The sequence below is a fragment of the Phoca vitulina genome, unplaced genomic scaffold (assembly GCF_004348235.1).
Source record: "Phoca vitulina isolate PV1807 unplaced genomic scaffold, GSC_HSeal_1.0 scaffold6, whole genome shotgun sequence".
Taxonomy (NCBI): Eukaryota; Metazoa; Chordata; class Mammalia; order Carnivora; family Phocidae; genus Phoca; species Phoca vitulina.
In genome coordinates this window covers 21,138,444-21,159,586 of record NW_022589709.1, presented here as the reverse complement: position 1 = coordinate 21,159,586, position 21,143 = coordinate 21,138,444, and the positions used below count along the sequence as shown (strand labels likewise).

The 21,143-nt window shown below is 42.8% G+C and overlaps 1 protein-coding gene across 1 annotated transcript in view; it reads right to left on the bottom strand.

Moving 5' to 3' along the window:
* Positions 1–20,866, bottom strand: part of EPB41L4A (erythrocyte membrane protein band 4.1 like 4A) — a 243,427-nt gene extending 222,561 nt beyond the window's left edge. The window contains exons 1-2 of the mRNA XM_032403864.1: positions 20,669–20,866; positions 19,866–20,288 (exon numbers count right to left, since the gene is read on the bottom strand). Coding sequence (XP_032259755.1) covers positions 19,866–19,964 — 99 coding nt within the window. The 5' untranslated portion in view covers positions 19,965–20,288; positions 20,669–20,866. The remainder of the gene's footprint in view (positions 1–19,865; positions 20,289–20,668) is intronic.
* Between the last annotated feature and the right edge of the window lie 277 nt (positions 20,867–21,143).

Genomic DNA, 21,143 nt, shown 5'->3' with positions numbered 1-21,143 from the left:
CTAATATGAGAAACTGATTTTGTTCAAACTTGTTATTTCCCTATATTAAAATAGATTTGTATTGGTATTTTTAAAGCACTTTAAAAAAACCTAACAAATGGAACAGAATAGAGAACCTAGAAATTGATCCTCAACTCTATGGTCAACTAATCTTTGACAAAACAGGAAAGAACATCCAGTGGTAAAAAAGAGAGTCTCTTCAACAAATGGTGCTGGGAAAATTGGATGGTCACATGGAGAAGAATGAAACTGGATCACTGTCTTACACCATACACAAAAATAAACTCAAAATGGATGAAAGACCTAATGTGAGATAGGAATCCATCAAAATCCTAGAAGAGAACACAGGCAGCAACCTCTTTGACATTGGCCACAGCAACTTCTTGCTAGACACATCTCCAAAGGCAAGGGAACCAAGGGCAAAAATGAGCTACTGGGACTTCATCAAGATAAAAAGCTTTTGCACAGCAAAGGAAACAGTCAACAAAACTAAAAGATAACCTGCAGAATGGGAGAAGATATTTGCAAAAGTCTTATCAGATAAAGGGCTAGTATCCAAAATCTATGAAGAACCTATCAAACTCAAAACCCCAAAACAAAAAAATCCAGTCAAGAAATGGGCAGAAAACATGAGCAGACATTTCTCAAAAAAAGACATACAAATGGCCAAGAGACACATGAAAAAATGCTCAACATCACTCAGCATCAGGGAAATACAAATCAAAACCACAATGAGATACCACCTCACACTGGTCAGAATGGCTAAAATGAACAACTCAAGAAACAACAGATTTTGGCGAGGATGCAGAGAAAGGGGAACCCTCTTACACTGTTGGTGGGAATGCAAGCTGGTACGGCCACTCTGGAAAACAGTATGGAGGTTCCACAAAAAGTTTGAAAATAGAACTACCCTATGACCCAGGAACTGCACTGCTAGGTATTTATCCAAAGGATATAAACATAGTAATTTGAAGGGACACATGCACCCTAATGTTCATAGCAGCAATGTCCACAATAGCTAAAATATGGAAAGAGCCCAGATGTCCACTGACAGATGAATGGATAAAGAAGATGTCACACACACACACACACACATACACATGCGGTGGAATATTACTCAGCCATCAAAAAGAATGAAATCTTGTCATTTGCAATGGCGTGGATGGAACTAGAGGGTATTATGCTAAGTGAAATAAGTCAGAGAAAGACAAATACCATATGATTTCATTCATATGTGGAATTTAAGAAACAAAAGAGATGAACACACGGGAAGGGAAGGGAAAATAAAATAAGATGAAAACAGAGGGAGCAAAACCATAAGTGACTCTTAACTCTAGGGAACAAACTGAGGGTTACTAATAACAGTACATGTTTAATTGAATTTAAATAAAAATTTTTTAAAAAACTTTATAATACTGACATTGTGTAATAAGCACTTAATGTCATAAATACGATCACATTTGATCCTCAGAACACTGCTAGAATTGGTAGGTGTTAAACCTCCACTGCTTCACAGAGGAGGACACTGAAGGAAACTCAGAGGCTAAGCTAGCAGTCCAGTTTTACACAGTAAGGAGAGGATAGGGTCAAGATGCAAAACTAGGTCCATCTGACTCCAAACCTTGTAACTAAGCTCTGATAAATGAATTCTGCCCCTCTCAATGTTGAAACATGAAAAAATGCCACTATTAGAAAACCATTTCACACTTTTATATATTGTCTATATTTTCTTATTTTTACTATATTGCCTCAATAAGCAGTTTCTTCCAGATACACACTTGGTGTTTTAGAAAGTCATATTGAGTTTTTATTTGTTTTAAATAATATCGACATCTATGGGACACGAGAGGACAAGTATGGGGACCTACTGCTGTGTAACAAATTACCCCAAAACTTACTGGCTTCAAACAACAAACATTTTATTATCTCACACAGTGTCTCAGTTAATCTTCCTAATGACTGTATAAGGAAGGCAGGAAAGAAATGAAGGAACTGAGATTAAGTAAGCCCTCATCATGGCTGGTAAGTGGCAGATACGGGATTTGACCAAAGCTCTCCTAACTCAAAAACCAAAGCATGAACCATTAGTCTACAGAGCAGCATATCTAAAAAACGTATTTGGCTCTATAAAACAAGAGCCTCAAAAATCAACAGGCATTTGGATCTAGAAATCCCACTTCTCGAACACTCAGGCTGGAGACAAAGTAAGCTAAGCCACTAAGCTGAGGAATGCACATGGCATGTTCATACAATGGTATAAAAAACAAACTGGCCAGAGCAGAATATTCAGAACAGGATCATACAGCTTTCAAAACGGAAGCTGGTTCTAGAGATTACTTAGTCTAACCCATTCACTGTATAGCGATAATTATTCAGTATGAAAAAAATCAAACTTCTTTTTTTCCAATGTGGGAAGACAAAAGAGGAATCCTTTTATAAACAAATGGTTTTTCCTTTCTTTTTCCTAAGGCTGCCCAATTTCTATCCTCAGGAGTTAATAAGAGAGAAGGTCTATCAGCCTCTATAATTAATGTCCCCATAATAAATGCATTTTTAGAAGTTGGGCTTTCTTTCATGTACAGTCCTTCCAGTACACCTGTCTTTACCATAGACTCAGAATCAGATCAACTAACCTGTGTGTGTGTTCATAAAATCAAACTGTTGATTTAAGTTCTTATGTTCTGAGTGAAATGTATATGGGCTTTAAAGTATGGGCTTCAAGGTGTCTGGCTCATCCAGTGCCTCAGAGACCTCCCCCACCCCACCTTCCACTGTCAGCATGTTTTCTAGAAGAAAGAAGCTAATGGGAACCGATCCTTGAAAAAAAAGAGAAAAAGAAAAAGAAAAAAGGAGGAGGAGACATAACAGTACACCTTGATTAGAGCCAGTCAGAAAAATGAAGTTAGCCCATATTAAAAACAGATGTTCGGGGCACCTGGGTGGCTCAGTCGTTTAGCGTCTGCCTTCGGCTCCGGTCATGATCCCAGAGTCCTGGGATCGAGCCCCACATCGGGCTCCCTGCTCCACGGGAAGCCTGCTTCTCCCTCTCCCTCTCCCCCTGCTTGTGTTCCCTCTCTCGCTGTGTCTCTGTCAAATAAATAAATAAAATCTTTTTAAAAATAAATAAATAAATAAAAACAGATGTTCATTCAATAAATATTTACTGCAAGCCCACTATGTGCCAGACATTGTAGCAAGTGTTGAGGAGACCTCTGGACAAATCCTAAAAAAAAAAAAAAAAAAATCCCTGCCCTCACAAAGCATATATTCTAGTGGAGAAGACAGGCAACAACCAAAACCAGTAAGTAAATTATATAGTATGGTAGAAGATGGTAGGTATGATGAAGAAAAATAGAGCAGAAAAGACTTAGGGGAAGTGAGTTCAAAGGGTGAGGGAAGGCCTCAGAAAGGAGACATTTGAGCAGAGACCTGAAGGGGTGAGGGCAAGCCATGGGGAATTCTGGGAGAAGAGCATTCCAGGCAGAAGAAACAGCAGGTGCTGAGTTCCCAAGGCAGAAACGGGCTGTGTGTTTGAGAAACGAATGGACCTTCTTTCTGACAACTTCATGAATCTTAAGTCATAGAACTCAGAATACTTAAGATCAATCATTTTATTGTCTTTTAAGAATTCTCTTAAAAAGATAAACCTGACGCCTTTCATGCTTAAAGCAGCCAACCAAAACAAAACCATATTATTTTGAAGGGATGTTTCTCTAGAAAATGGTCACCCTTTAATGAGCACTCTTAAGTAAAACTGCGGTGATTTTGATCTCAGGTAAGTCACATTCAACAACGCACCAGCTAAAGGTAGAGTCATAATTAGGCAAATCAGCCATTCTAGGGAATGAGCTTCGGTAGGCAGGTCCCACCTAGAGGCAGCTGGGTATACAGAGAGGACAGAAGCAACAGATTCTTAATCCATCCTCTTCCCACCTCCCCCACCAGGTACTCCCACCCCCCACTCAAATCGGACCTTCTAAACCACAAGCTTCCACCAACATTCCCTCTAGACCCTCCCTCGCTTATGGTGGGAACATACCACCAGCAATTTCACTTATCCCCAGACTGCACTCTAACCACACAGGGTTCTTTCCATCTCTGCTCCAGGACTTTTGCACAGGCTGTTCCTGCTGCCTAGAACTTCCACCCCCACATCACCACCATTTAACCCGAATAGGACTTCCTCAGGAAAGCTTCCCTCTCTTTCCATCAGAGTCCCTGTGGCATGGTCTCATATCACCGCCGACATTTCCTCCCCACACCTGTGCACTCACACTCCTGCTCCCCCACTAAGCTGGCAGCTCCAGGCTTCCAGTGCCTGATGCCTAGAAGTTTCTCAAAATATATTTGTTCAATGAATGTCCAAAATTACATAGTTTTTTTTTCCTACTCCACTCCAAGGTCACAGCCCAGCTCTCATCACCTCACCACTATTGCCTTCCCAGACCCCAGGCTCCCCCCGCCCCTGCCCCCAACAGCAATCCCACCTGCAGTGGTAGTGACCTGCCAGCTCACCACCTTCCTAAAATCCTGCCAGGACTCTCCCGTTTTGACTTATCACACGCCAGGTCTTCACTCCTCTTCACGGTTTTCAGGTTCTTCCCTTATCGAATAAAACCAATTGGATGCAATGTAATTTTCCCTTTTGCCTCCAGGGTCAGCCAGGCTCCTCACTGTCTCAGGAGTTCCACTGGGCAACCCCCACTTTCTGTGCATCTAAAGTACACTTAACCTTACAAGTAAAATTCGAGACACACTTCTCCACGAGACCATGCTTCCCACAGCAACATCACACTTCCAGTCCTTGTCTAGGTTTAACTGTTCTCTTACAATTTCACGTATGTGCATTCTGTATCCCCCACAACTGGCTGGAAGGGAAAGTTATTAGCCTTTACTGGACACCACTAGGTGTCAGACATTACAGGAGATAGAAAACATCTGCGTACATTGTAAGTACTGTTAAAACTTCCATTGAATTGACTGGCTCACATTTTCTTATGGGTTATCTTTAACTGCATATGGTCTTACTCTATGAAGCAGCCTTAAAGAAGAAAATAATAAAATCCAGAAAAAAAGGAATTAAAAAATGTAAGTGTTCATGAGTCCGAGAAAAAAAACAAACTGCTTCATTCTCCTTCTCCTACCAAATCAGTCATCCAAATTGTTGAAAACAAGAAATTTAATTGATTTTCCTGGGCCCTGTCCACTCTAGGAGAACTGAAAAAGCAACAGTAATCTGTGAAGCCTGAGTAATGAAAAGTTCATTGTAGCTCCAGACTAGATAATCCACAGACACAATCTCCAGGCTTGAAAACTAGCACCTGTTACCACAGCCACTCCAGACACAACCCATCAGATTTTCAGAGCTGAAGGAAACTGGGCTATTTATTCTAATGTTCAAATGCTCGTATCAAAAATGCATTTAACATACTCAGTACCCATGATCTGCAGGATCCTTTCCCATCCTTTACTCAGTTAAGAACAAACAGTTCCTGCATAAGAGGAAACAATTTCTCAGTCAAGGCTGTCTCATTAATTTTGAAGAATTTTTTTTAAATGTTACCCCTGTGTGCGCTGCCACAACCAGAAATACCAGAAATACCAGAATCATGTACTAGCGAATGTACGTGTGGATTGTATATGCTACATTCTCAGCCCAAAAGTTTTAATTTAAGGGGAAATATAAAGTCTATTAGTAAGCATTATAAAAAATTACAGATGTTTCCAACTATTTGGGTTCTTACTGGCTCTTACTCCTTTCTCTGCACCAGGAATTGAACACAAGAAATACGGCTAAACTGACCCAAGAAGTGTCAATGAATCTTCTGTGGAGAAGAGGTCAGCCAAAATGAGAGCCAAACTCTTTGACAAATACATGCAACAAGACTCAAAATACGCCAGTCAGCTTAAGCCATCTGAGCTCCTCATTTTTGGTTGAACACACTTAGAAAACTAACAACTCGGCCTGTCTAATAAGCCATGGATCCACTCAAAGCAGCAGAATTTATTAAGCATGAGGGGATGTGGTGCATTTTGTTGTCACTTTGCCACCCCAACCTCAGGCAGAAAGCACAAAATTATCTAACCATATGAGGACAAAGGTGGTAACATATACTAGTAAAACCAAACAGGGGCACGTCTACCTGCCGCTTTGTGCTGAAAACAACACCACTCCTTGCTGGGAACATGGCTTTGGTCAGCTCAGCAGTGACGATGGCCAGGGGAAAAAGCCCATGGAAGACCCAGGAAACTGTAAGCAATTTAGCACATAAAACCACCACCCTCTCCCAAGGGGGGAAGAAAATCTTTATGTCGTTTTCAACTTTTCAATGACACCAGATGGGAAGCATTTTAAAACATGAATGAATTTACAATGTAAGTTTTCAGGAAAATCGTTTTTTGACTAAAGCAAGGTATACCCTACTGAATACGCACACCTATTTTCAGTAGCCCTGATTTTCATACTTTAAAAAAATATATATTGTTTCAGGACATCAACACTGCTCAAACACAGGGGACCCAAATATTAAAATCGTACTTCAACGTCAGGTCACTCATCTTTTTCCTTCTGGCGGATGTATATGTGCGCATGTGCACACACGTGGCTCAGCATTTTCAAGCAGGAGGAGGAAAACTCAAGGATTTTCAACCTATAAATATACAAGGTGCCCAAGTTTCTTCACCATGATTCACAGGATATTTGTGACCTAAGGGGACTGATCTGCTGTAAGCCTAGGGTCTAGTATCCTTCACGGCCGTGCCCTGGGACTCGCTGTCATGCCTGTGTCAATACCAATGTTTCCATGACATTGTCACAGCCTTCTCTCCCGGGTGCATGTAATGGCTTAAAGGCAGTCTAAGGGAAAGTTCTTCAGGGTTTCTGGGACAAAAGATTCTAGAAAATAATGATTTATTGAAGTTCTCATGATCCTCAAAATAAGTTAATTCAGATTCTTACAAAGGCTAAATCCTAATAAACTCAGCAGCACCATCACTGAAATTAACCAAAAAATTTCAAGTCTTCAGTTTTGACTCATAATTTTAGTCCTACAGGGAATTTTAACGAGTAAATCCTGCCATATTTCCAAACCAAAGCTTCATTTTTGAAACCCATCTTCACCAACTGATCAAGATTATCTAAATTGAACTTACCTCTTTATGCTTGGGCAGGCAAAAGGACTACTACATTACCATTAATGCAAAGGGATTTATTTTCAACTCTGACCTTCAAAAGTCTGAAAAGCTGCACATGAAGGTCAACATCAAAAAGACAGAGGAGGTGGGGAGGAAGCTAGCTGGTAGTTGTTTTCAAAATGATCTCTGTCCAACCCAATAAACCAGTTTTCTAGTCAGTAAATGCAGATACATATAATAAAAAAAAAAGCCTTTTCAGGGAAACTGTAATTTGGCTCATTGTTTAGAACTGTCTAAAGACATTCTAAGTCATCATTTCACTTCTTTTTAATCTCCCATTAGGTTTTGCTCTGTATGGTTACATAACAATAACAGCTACTATTTATTGGGTATCTTTCATGTTATACGCTAGGCACTATTCTGAGCTCTTACATGTATTATTTCATTCAGACCCCACAGCCAACTATGAAGCGGGTGGTATTATTATCTTCATTTCACTGATGATGAAACTGAAGTACAGAGTTAAATAACTTGCAAAGGTCACTAGTTAGTAAATGTTAGAGCCACAAGATAGTAATTATTAACACTCCATAGCACTTCAGGATTTTGCAAGTTTTTTTTCAGCCATTATCTCCTTTGAGCCTCACAATGCCTGTGATATTGATGGAATAACATGGCATCATTTTAATTTTACAAATGAAAAAGTAAGGCTCCCAAACACTGACTTTTCCAAGCCAGGAAATGAAAAGAGCTGGAACAGGAATCCAGATTTTCTGAGTCTGGATTCTCTCCTTCTCCCACGACACAGGCTGCCTTTTTTTATTCTAGACACTCAATACAAGTATTTTCATCAAGCACTGATTATTTCTCAAAGTAAAATTCTAGATTTCTCAAAGCATACTTCTAGTTCCAGATGGTTACAATTATGTCTAATTCCCCCTTTCATCCCCAGCATCGAGTGCAGTGCCTGGCACACAGTAGAGGGAGTCTGAGTATTCTCAGACACTCCTCTTCCTCCACCAAATTCATTCCTCTGTGTTCACGCTACCTTGCCACCCTGGACTGGCTTCAGAGGCGCAGTCCATCCTCACACATCATTACTTTGAGGAGACCAAAGTCATTATGTAAGTCCACACTCTTCCACAATCCAACACCCAAGAGGATATGACAACTCGGAGTTTTATCTTAAGTTGGATGCCAAAACTCAGTTGATGACTACAGCAGTCCACCTTCAAGATGGCTCCCAGTGACCCCTGCCTCACGATACTCACACTCTTATATAGTCCCCTCTCAGACCAAGGTGGGCCGGTGTGACCAACAGAGTATCACAGAAGAGGATGTTAAAAAGACTGTGGCTTCTATCCCGGGCTTTCTCTCTCTCTACAACCACTTGCTTTGGAGGGAAGCCAGCCACCACGCTGTAAGAACACTCAGGAGTCTGTGTGGTGAGCAGCCGAAGGCTGCCACGTGCTCGTGAGCGAGCTTGGAAACAGCTCCACCACCGGAGATGATTGATGCCTCACTCACAGCTTGAGTACAACCTCATGAGAGACCCTGAACCGGAATCATCCAGCTAAGCTGCTCCTGAATTCCAGATCCACAGAATCTGTAGGTGATACACGTTTGTTCTTTAAGCTGCTAACTTTTGGATGGAACATGCCACACAGCAATAGATAACCAATACAAGGACAAACCTGTTATCCACTGGCGTAAGACTACTTACAGTCTCTACGGACCCCCCTACACCCTCATACACTTGTTGTGAATATCCAGATGACGAGCTGCACCAATGTTTCATGACATACCACCGCAGACCTGGCCAGGGATGATGCATAACGCATGGTATATATACCGTATCACCTTGCTGGAATCTGAAAAATTACAAATCTTGAAACACACCTGGGCCCAAGAGTTTCTGATAAGGCACTGTGTTCACTTTTTCTAAAAACACCTTTTCTGATTAACCCCACCTTGGCATATAAGAAACATAATTTCTTATAACAATTTCTTTACCTCTTAGAATCTCCACCACATAACTCAATACTTGGTTATAAATTGTCTTGTCTTGGGTCTATTGTTTTATAAGTTAATGTTCAGCTTTCCACCTCAAGGTTAAACTTACAGGCAAGAGTCCTCCCTCTATTTTATCCTCACCACCAGAAATCGTGGACGCTACTAGGTACACAACAAACTCTGAATAAATTCTTGTAGAATTGAGTTCACAAAGCCATACCGACAATTACAGATACACGGTATTGGTCCAGACCCCTGTATACCCTCACACTCAAAACCTATTTATCTTCAAATAACTGCCCCAGAACATGATGCAAATACAGTGTCTGAAAGGAAAAAAAAGGGGGGGGGGCTGGCTCTCTGAGGAATTCTGGAAAATTTGCACATCCTCCAAGTGCCCTTGTAAACAGCTGCAGACACATGAAATAATCGTTATCAAGGGAAAAGATCTATTAGCCTCCTGATGATTGGCCCATCTGAAACCTTTCAACGAAAGAGCAATTTTACCTTTCTGCTCTCCTCCCTCGCACTCTCCCACGGGCAGGAAGAAGGGTCACTAATCAGTTTTTAATTTTCTTTCCTGAAGAGATATTCAGAATCGAGCTGTAAGAACTCAGGGTAAAAGCTCTACAAAATAAAGACCAAGGAAGAATTCCAGACCTTTTAGATAAATAACGTTTCTTTTAAAGCCAAAAAATAAAAATGCAACGTGGTAAGTGTCGCTCTGAAAAGAAATAAGATTCCTTGAGACAAAAGGGTCTCTCCCTCATATAATCTACCTGAAAAGAGTGCCACAAATCCACATTCCAAGACTGCAGAAGGAAATCAGGCCAGATCGTAGACCTATCAAGATTTAATTTAAGGAGGAGGGAGGAGGGTAGAGGGGTTTGGGAGATGGGATTGGGAGTAAACCTAAATGATTTTCAATCAATTCTGACCTCTTCCTTTATAATCAGCTCCCAGCCTTTCCTCTCCTGCATGCAGCCAAGAAACCAGGAGTGGATGAGCATTGAGAAAATGACCAGATGGGAAACCAAGAGACAGGGTTCTGAGGACTCTGTGTTGGGCTCTGGCAAATCACTGCCCCTCCCTGGGTCCCTGTTCCCTCACCTCTAGAATGGGAGGACAGGGTGAGACAATTGTGAATGCCCATGCCAGGTCTAACTCTCTATTACAAGTGAAATCCAGTCTGCTGTAATTCACAACATCTCTTCAACATCCTCCCCCTGGTGTCTGCTGCATGTTCTGGCAGCATCTTGGGGCTGCATTAAGTGAGGTCATGTGACCACACACAGGTCTGGCGCAGAGAATCAGATGGCAAAAGAACGAGTGACTGGTAGGAAAAAGCAACGACAAGCAGAAATGGGTTTGTATGAAAGATTTTGTCCTGCTATGGCATTATCCAGATTCTAAACACCTGAGATTTTCTTCACTGGGGGAACTGCCCATAGCCTGCTTATCTATGGGGGTTTTTCAAGTGTTTGAATACTACCGACTTTCAAATTGTGCGATCCAGACAAAACTGTCAAGTTTACATGATACCAGTTTCAATACCACTAAGATTTGCTACAATTGTCCTCAGTCATAGAGGGTGTTAGTCCAATTCCATACAGCCGTAGATGCTTCCTAGGCTTGAACCTGCAATCCTGCCAGGAATCCTAAAGTTCCAGGTTAAAAGGAAGGCCCCGGGGAGGGGGATAGTGTTCAGAAGTGGTCCTCTAGCCATCTACATCATTTTCCTAGGAGGGAAACATTGTGCCATGCACTTCCGCGGGGCAAATCTCTAGCAATATCTCAGTATGTTTCAAGGGAATAGATAAAAAACCACATACCTATTTAAATATTAACTTATCTAACATGCTACACCTTCACCTATCAAAACTAACAAGATTATTCATAAAACATGCAAATACCTTTTTCCTAGCCCTCTACCAAGTGTTTACAGAAAGAGTATATAAGAATCAAAGGCAAATCCTTTATATACAATGTAAACAGCCATAGTCAAAGGCTGAACAGAATAGTTTTTGGAAATCTAAATACTCAGCCAAAGTTTCAAGCTATAAAAGCATTAGCAGCAACTTCACTAGAACAATCCTTCTCTCAGTCCGTCAGATGTGACAAATACTTACCGAGCACCACCATGTGCCTGACTCCCTTCTAGGTTCTTGAAGATTTGACAGTGGATAAAACAATGTTTTACTGCCCCCAGGACATTTACGGGATTTTTTTCAAAATATCAATGACAAACTTGTTTTAACTGGGAGTGTTTCTTTGCTAAATGACAAACACCTACTACCTTGCCACAGAACTAATAAAAATAAATAAGACCCATAAAAATAGACATGTAGATCAATGGAATAGAACTGATAATCCAGAAATTAATCTTCACATTTATTGTCAATTTTTTAAATATTTTATTTGAGAGAGTGTGTAAAAGTCGGGGGGAGGGGCAGAGGGAGAGGGAGGAGCAGACTCCCCGCCGACCAGGGAGTCCAATGTGGGGCTCGATCCCAGAACCCTGGGATCATGACCTGAGCTGAAGGCAGATGCCTAACCGACTGAGCCACCCAGGCGCCCCAGTTGTCAACTGATTTTTTATAATGGTGCCAAGACAATTCAATAAGAAAAAATGGGTTTCACATGCAGTACCTCAGAGTAAGGTGGAGAGCCTCACCCTAATTTTATAGATGAGGAAGCAGGCTCAAAGAGGGTAAGTGACTGGCCACCCACACCCCTTAGAGAGCCAGCATCACTTTGAGCAGGAGTGGGAGGTAAGATATCACAAACCAGAATTCAGAAAATTAGCAAATAATAGATCATACAGAACTATCATTTATTGAGCAAGTTTTGATCCTATGTGCCGAAAAATTTTTTTTTCAAATTCTTACAGTCATCCTACAGGCCCACCAGCTTACAGATGAGGAAACGGAGACTAGTTCCAGGGAAGAGCCAGTCACCTGGCCAGTCACAGGGCAGAGCAGAGTTTGAACACCGGGCAGGGGTGGGGAGAAGGGAGAGGCTGAAAGTGACCACACAGCACCCAGGTTAGAAGGCTGGTTCAGGTGTGACACATGAGGGCCAGGTCTAAGTTGGGAACAGTGAGAATGATGGAGAAAAACCAATTTGCTGAGTGACAATTAAGGCGACAAAGGCTCTAAGACTGCCTCTCAAACTCAGCTCTGAATGAAGACCAAGGTGGGACCTGAATGGTTTAAAATCCAAACGGGTCTTTGCGGGCCAGCTCAGGAACCTGACCAGGACTTGTGTCACTGTATGGAAAAGCTCTATTCTGAACAAGGTACTTTCTCCCAACTTCTGGGACACCATCCCCACAAAGTTGGGAACCCTGGCATTATTAACTATGCTTTCTCATGTGCTCAGATGTGTCATTTCTAAACAATCTATTGCTATACTTGGTTCTCTCGTCGGTCTCAGTCAGCTAATTCCTCCCCTACCACCTGCCCTTTTGGTTATTGTCCGTGGGGGCTAGCACTCAGCACTTCTTGCTTCTCCTTGCCTGCCACCAACTCTCTTGTTCTAACTTCCTCCTGGCATGTCAATGTCCTTGAAAACAAACTTCTCACGCATTTGGAAGCCACTGCCAGGCCCTTTCACGTCTTCAGTGATTATTAGGAAAGCCTCTGGGGGAGCCATCTCAGCCTTTGGGAAATCTCCTAGCAAAGAGTTTAGTTACAGAATCATGGGCTAACAATCAGCATTAAGGAACAGTGGCCGTTCCACTTAAAAAAAACAGGAACTACATACATGGCTCAGAGGACACAGGAATGCAACCCACATTTTTTAGAATGGAATAGACTCACCAAAGTCTAGTCACAGGCTTTTTGAGTCACAAACCAAATTGGCTGGTTCCTGACCTTAGCACACCTAGGCTATACCTAAACAAGTAGTAACAGATGCTTGGTTAATTTTAATATATGAAACTTAGAAACAAGTCTTGTGATGCAGAAGAAAATGGCAGTTACTCTTCACAACCCAAAGCAGGCTGATGAGGAGTGTTATGCACAAACTATACTTGGCAGCTAAAATGCTGGAGACAAAGCTCAGCCAAAGCAGTCAATCCCAGAGAAGCTGGAGGGGCATGGTAAATCTAGTCTCTGACTTGTGTTTGTAACTGGCCTGCAGAAAAGTACCCCGTGCATAGGAATGAAAAACATCATTTGTCATTAAAAAAACCAATAAATTTACTTATTGACACTGTCTCTGCCATTAAGCCTTAGAGCAGTGTCAGATGAGGTTTATGCAGCTTTAAGAGTAAAACGGATGGTACGGCAAGATTAAAAATTACATGGATGGTCCCTGATGGTGTAAACCCACCCTGCAAAACCAACTCACAATAGGAGACAAGGAAGAAAAAGTAACTCCTGTGTGAGGATCTATTATCCATTCTAGAAACATGCCCTTCTTCCAAAAGACTCTCAAGCTGTAAGGGGAAAGTTACACTTTTTAAAAATTAAGAGACAGAGAAAGACTTAATCCTGACCTCTAGGACACAAAAAGGGTGTGCTTCGTGTTTTCTGAAACAAGCAGCTCATCAGCTCTTCGGCAGACTGCATGCACTCTGACCACTGCGCCATTTCATTTTCCACCCATTATCAATATAAGAATTAGAGTATCTTGGCAACAGATTTTTCAGTGAGGTTTACTTTATTCTAGGATCTTTTCTAGTAGAAATAAAATGGCAAAAGAACCTCATTATCCATAAGATTTTCAATGTGGCCTGTTCCAGCTGGAACACTCCTTCCATTCCTCTATTCAAATGACAGTTAATAAGCATCTACTGTGTGAAGCGTACAGCGCTAGCTGCTAGGGGACCACAGGTAGGGGTTCACAGGCTCCTGAAGGAGACACATGTGTCCAGAAATAATGCTTGCAGTGCAACAAGGAAGTGCTGGAACAGGGTGTGTGGGAAGCCCTGACTAGCACTTAACTGCCTGGTCAGCCTGGGTTGAAGGCTTCCTGGCAAATAGAACACTTGATTCAAGTCTTAAAGGGTGGGCTCAAATGAGTGTGTACTTCGGGAAAGGTAAGAGGGTACACCACTCGGCAGGAATCAATGCATAAAGGCACAAGAGTCTGGTACATTTGGGAAACAGCATTTCGGTGTGCCTGCAGAGCAAGTCATCTGGGTAGGCCCCCAGAACTGCTAAAGGTCTAGACCAGGCAGGCTGTAACGCAAACGATGAAGTTGGGAATTTATGGGTATTGCCCAGCCGGAGACAGGTAGCAACATCTGAGGATATTTTCAGTTGTCACGACTGGGCAAGAAGTGCTACTGGCATCCCCTGGGTAGAGGCTAGGAATACGGTCATCCCCCAATGGACAGGAAAACCTCCCACAACAAAGAACTGCCTAGCCCCACTCAGATACAACTTGAAACAAACCATCAAAGAAGAGTATCGCATTTTCCTTGTGTCTTAAAAGTAACAAGCCACTGTCCGTGTGGCTAATCAAAAGAAAAGTCTAGACTTTTGTCTCTATAATTTAGATTAACTTTATCACCCCCTGCTATAGTCAGAATATTTGTGTGACCCTAAAATTCATATGTTGGAACCTTAACCCCCAAGGTAGTAGGAGTTGGTGCCTTTGAGATTATTGTTCTTATAAAAGAGGACCAAAAAAGCTCCGCAGCCCCTTCCACCATGGGAGGATACAAGACGTTTTTCACCCAGAAAAGGGCCCTCACCTGACCATGCTGGCACCCTGATCTCAGATTTCCAGCTTCTAGAACTATGAGAAATAAATTTCTCTTGTTTACAAGCCACCCAGTCTATGGTATGGGTTATAGTAACCCAAATGGGTTAAGACAACACCCATCCGCAAAAGCAAAAAAAGCTCTGCATTATTTTTTTTTTCCAGTAAGCTCTACTTCCAATGTGGGGCTTGAACTCATGACACCAAGATCAAGAGTCACATGCTCCTCTGACTGAGCCAGCCAGGTGCCCCCTCAAAGCTCTGCATTAGTTGAAGTTCAGTTCAAAGTCAGTTCAAGCTTAACATTACAGAATTCAAGAACAAGGATATTAACAGGGCTAAAAAAAAAAAAAAAGTGTAGTGCACCAAAAACCAAAAAAATTATAAGCACTTGGAGAAGGACAGCCATTAGTTGCTGGAGGTAACCAACAATGCTTCTCCTCTCAAACCATGGATGATAAATGGTATTTTTAAATAATTTTTTTCAAGGAAAAAAAACTTATAAAATTGAGGGGGCGTTTATAGTTTGAGGATCTTGATAAGGCTGTGTTGTAGAACTGAAATTTGCTAAGAGAGTAGAACTCACGTATTCTCAACAACAACAAAAAGTAATTATGTGAGGTGATGGATGTGTTCATTACCTCAATGGTGGGATAGTGGGAATCCTTCTGCAACTTAGGTTCTATCAATCATGCTGTACAATTTAATCTAATTCCATTTGTCAAGTATACCTTAATAAAGCTGGAAAATACTTCGAATCATTTTAAAAACAGAAAGATATTTGAAGGAGCATTTACGTAGTAGTCCATCTTCAACAGCCACAATAATACAGATATCCTATTTGAATTTCAGAAAACAAGATGCAGTGTTGGTGAGGGGGACTTCTATCCCAGTCACATCTAATTTACCAACCAAACAAGACCCACAGCCAACCTCACATTGACAGACATGTTGGCGTACGATTTCTTGCTTCAACCTATGTTTATCAGGTCCCTGACTCTATACCTTATGAGGTTGATATTAAAAGATATGGGTAGCCACATATATATTATGACTTATGAAGCACTGGTGCTTGTCACTGTGTTCCCAATCTTCTTAGATGTTTTCTTCACCATGCCAAATGGAATGAAAATTACAATTCTTGGTAAGTGAGATGCAAATAATTTAAGTCCCTATCTTCTGACGGTTTTTCTAGTTTATTAGGAAGTTTCTGATCAAAGCATTAAAACTGACTCACAATATTTCCTCAGAAACCTCAGGATGATTAGGAAGCAACTTCATTTAGAAGTTAATGGGTAAATTGCACACTTCAATTGTGTGAACTGTGTATCTCAATAACGTCTTTTTTAAAAAGCTAATGGAATTTCCATCTTGCTGTCATATTGGTTTCATTAATTTAGTCAAATACAACAAGGGAAAAATAAGCACCTCAGTGTTTATTACATTACTGCTCAGAGCACTAAAACCTCACTGAAATATTAATCTAGTTCATATTTGCAGCAGGAATTTTGAGGACTAAATTTATAATCAAACCTTCTGATTTCTTTCCCCTGAAAATCTTTTGCTAATCATTTGACAACTTATACAAGTAGTCTGAGCCACAAATTTTGCTTTCTCAGAGGAAAAAAAGAAAGATCTCTACCTCCCCCAGCACAGAGAACTACAAAGGACATAACAAAAGTTTCCCTGAACAAACATTATTCAAAAAACCAAAAGACCAACCACAGCAGAAATTCTTACTTAAACAAACAACAGAGATAGCAGCATAGAACAAACAGCTAAAAGCTATTGTGGGGGTCAACACACAACCAATAGCTTTCAGTTTATATAAAGTTGGGTTCTTAAATCCTAGATAAGGCTCAAACTGCGAACTGCATGCAAAAGACTTCCCACTTGTCAAGGTAAGATTACCTCTAAGGCAAGTTAAGAAGCAAATTTCTATATAACATTAGTATGAATACAAATACATTGTTTTATTTTTTTAAGAACAAAATTATTTTCCACTTAAATGCTATTCATCTTGACACAGAAGATGTATAACTATTGTCTCCAGGCTGAAATGCTTTCCATGGGAGCAAACACATCAATTTTTTTTCTAGTCGATGAAAGACTTTGATCTAAGTTGCAGAAAATCACTCATGACTAACTTCAATTTGTAATTTGGTGCTTAAACAAATCCAAAAAGTGTTTTTCAAAATGGCACACAGAAAAAATGTTTTACCAAGTTTCTCTCATATTTCTTCTACTTAAATTCACAATTAATTTTTTAAACTCACAGTGCATTATGACAGTAATACAAGCAAATTCTTAAGTAATTATTTAGGAATCAGTAAAATCCATCCTTCCACAAAGAGATGAAATAAGTGAATAATTTTAATGCAAAATTAACTGTCTTCATTTCATTTGAGATAGAATGTGGAAAACGGTCATCTCAAAATGTTAGGAAATACTTTTGAAAAAAAGATTTTTCTATTTTAATTTCAGGAGTAAAATAGGCTAATTGATGTCATATGCTTAACTTTGACTTTAATTAATGATAATAAGTTACCAAGTGTACTATCCCAGGGAAAACACCATAATAGTAGCTATTGACTATTTCATTTACATTTTAGTTTACTATTTCATTTACAAACTAAAGTAGGAGTTAAAGAAAATGTCAAATATGTACAGAATAACACACATATCCATTCAATGTCTGAATACCATCCACATGTGAGATGCTGTCCGTACATTATTCCATTTATAAACACACATGTGTTTAATTAGTACATACCACAAGTAGACAGGTGCTTAACACATGCACTTAATGGTAGCCTGGTAGTTACAGATAATGTGGTTAACTTCAGCAGACAACATCTGTGTTACACATATGGTCATCAAAATAATTGTGGCATGCTTTTTTGACACTGAAAGAGGCCAAGCCTGTTGCAAAATGGTTACTTCCAACAAAAGCCTGCTTAAATTATTGTTTAGTTAAATGGCACATATCCAAAATAACAGCATTATGAAGTTGCTACTGCCTTTGAATCACTCACCAATTTTCAACATATTTGTAAAACAAGATAAGCACCATCAGGTTATAAAAAGTAATTACGGATTAGGATTTTTTATTCATGTTTCTTTGACAAAATTATTCCATTTGATCCCAAGTCTTGGCTGCTCTCTTAACAGAATAATGTACATGCTCCACAGCTGACAGGGGTATGGCTTTCGTGATTAAATAGGAAGCTCACACTCCAGATGACTTTAGACTGTGCACTTCAGAAAGATTTTTGTTGTTTTAGTATCAGATCATCCGTTATCTTTTTCTAATTGTTTCTTTCCCCCAAGCCAAAGAGAATCTATGTATTATCAAAAATTTATGATGTTTTGTGATTTTTGCCTATTTGCACAGTACACTAAAGAATGCTACATCCTCTTGAAAAGTTCTTTCCCTGATTTCATGGCGGGGGGGGGGGGGGGGGAAAAAAAAAAAAAAAGGGAAATATAAAACAACCTTTTCCAGGAGTTTTTTTTTAAGATTTTATTTATTCATTTGAGACATAGAGATACAGAGAGAGAGAGAGAGCATGAGCAGGGGGAGAGGGAGAAGCAGACTCCCCGCTGAGCCAGGAGCCCAACGTGGGGCTCGATCCCAGGACCCGGGATCATGACCTGAGCCGAAGGCAGACGCTTAACCATCTGAGCCGCCCAGGAGCCCCTCCAGGAGTCGTTTATTGGCCTTGAAGGGAAACACCAAATGAGAATCTGATTGACTTTTGCGTTTTATAATTCCTGGGAAACAATGTTCAAAACAATTTCCCGAAGAAAGGGTTAACTTTATCTTGTGGTTTTAACTGATCATTTTTACCCTCATCTCCTGCTTAAGATTGACACCTGTGAAATGAGAATTCTGGACACCAGGAATGGTGACATCAAAGCTTCAGCTTTTGGCCAGGAACAGTTACTTCAGTGTACATAATAAAGCTGTGTAAAAACTGATTCACACAAGGAAATGCCCAGGGCCTACGCCATTGGGATTAACTTCTGCCATACAAGACTAGGACACTGGCAGCTTGAACTTGGTTCTCAGACCGCCAGCTCTACGGAGATGGAGGGTGGGGGGCAATAGTGGGAAGGAGGAGCGGTAGCCCTTCACTGGACTCAGCTGCTAAGGTTATTTAAAATGCTCCGGTGATTTAAATATGCAGAAAACGAAACAAAACAAAACGTTCGGAATTCGGATCATCTTTAGGTAGTTACGTTGTTAGCAAGAGCAAAACAAGCGCGCAGGCGCGTCCGTCAGGTTGTCAACCATAAACGTAAGAACTCATCAAAATTAAGGAAGTGGATCTCTGCAATCTCCCACAGCCTTTTTGTTTAGGTTCTCTAGGTTAATAGCAGTAATTGCATTTTAATGGCCTACAAACAGGCGCAAAGTTATTTACCGAGTCGCTTTGAGAAATGTTTACTTAAACGTGGGGATAAAACCAGTTCGCTTGTAGAACTGGAAATTATTTTCCGTCCAAACGTAGCATTACCCAACTACAAACCCAGGCAACACAATCACAGTCACCCAGTAAATGTGTTTCAGCGAGTGAACTATATGTTACTTCCCCAATGACACTAACAGAAAAAATCCTTCAACAAAGCCAAGGGAAATCGTGCCTTAACACCGTATGCAGCCTGTATATTCAATTCTGTGCCTCTCTGGAGCTGCGGGGGCCTTAGATGCTTTTGGAGGAAACCAAAGTTTTGGTCTCAGTTGCAGGACTGTGGGCTGCAGCTGAGAGTGGATGGGCGGACTACCCTTTGAGACAAGAAACTTACTTCCCTTTATGAAGGGATTCAAAGTGAATCCACCCGGACCCGTCCACACTACCTGAGTGCTCGGCAGCCGCGGCTCCTTCCCAGCGCGCAGAGACCAGTGGCCGGCCGAGACCCGTGACAGCCCTCAGACAAAGCCTCGGACCCCCGAGCCTGCCCGGCTGCCGACCCCCCGGGACACGCCCCCGGCCCGCGCCTACCTTGATGCCCTGCTGCTGGGTGGTGAGGGTTAACTTGGATTCATTCAGAAGCAAAACTTCGCAGTAAAATTCTTCCGGAACAGCGCAGAAGCAGCCCATGTCGGCTGTGGCCGTCTCCAGCCAGGAGAGAAAGCTGCGACCAAGGCGCCGAGCCGCCCCCTCCCCTCAAGCGCGAGGCATTAATTTATTGTCCGCGCGGCGGCCAGGGCGAGAGGACCGGTTCCCGGTGGGGTCCAGGGCCACGCGGACGAGCCGACGGCGCCAGCTGGAGGTAAGGAGGGCGGAGAAGCCGGGGGAGTCAGCGCCCGGGAGCCGCCGGGGAAGCGCCGGCGGAACTGAGCGCGGAGGGCGGCGGCGCGTCCCCGCGCATCCTGCGGCTCCGGCTCCTCCGAAGGCGGGGGCGCCGCGACCCCTCCCGCAGTCCTGGGGACGACAAAAGTCGCCTGGCAATGGGGGCAAGAAACAGGAAAAGGGAGGGACGCGAGCTCCAGGCCCTCCCCAGGCGAGGAAACCCCTGGGAGCTGTGCAGCCCCCTCCGCCGGCGCCCGCCCGGAGCGCGGCCGCGACACCCGGCCTCCCTTCCCTGCGGAGTCCCCGGAGGGCTCCCACCTCCAGCCCCGACCCCACCCCGCAGCCGACTGGGGAACACTCGTCTGTTCCTTTGTGTCAGGGGTACCCACGACGTCCCAGTCCCACTGCAGGGCCAGTGGCCAGGGTCGTCACTCAGTCAGCTACCTCCGCCACCCCATCCCGCCGGCACCCAGAAGCCCGAAGAGTGTCGGAAAGGGCAGCGGGCTCCTTACCGACACTGGCGAGTGCAAGTCAGCTCTTGGTGGGGCGCGGCTCCCGTCTGGAGACCCTGGAACTCATCATGGGGGGCTGTGTGTGGCCAAGTTCAAGCTCGCTCTCCGAGAACGCCTTGCTGTGGCAGCGGAGTGCTGTTCCTCCGGGAGGTTCTGAGAAGCGGGGAGTCAGAGGGCTTGCGGGCACGCCGGCCGGCGGACAAGCGGGAACCCAAGCTGGGAATGCGCCGGCGGGCGGATGGGGGTGTGCCCTGGGCGTGCAGGCCGCGGCGGCTCCCGGGAAAGTTCTCTAGGCGGCGCGAGGGGTGGCGCCCCGGGCGGGAGCAGCCCAGGTGCAGCTAGGCTGGGCCCCGGCGTCAGCAGAAAGCCCCGGAGCGGAGCGGGGGCCCAGAGGCCGGGAAGGGGCGCCCCTTCCGGGCGGGGTCCCGGCTAAGGGCGGAAGGCGGAGCGGAGGTGGTCGAACGGCGAGGTGCGA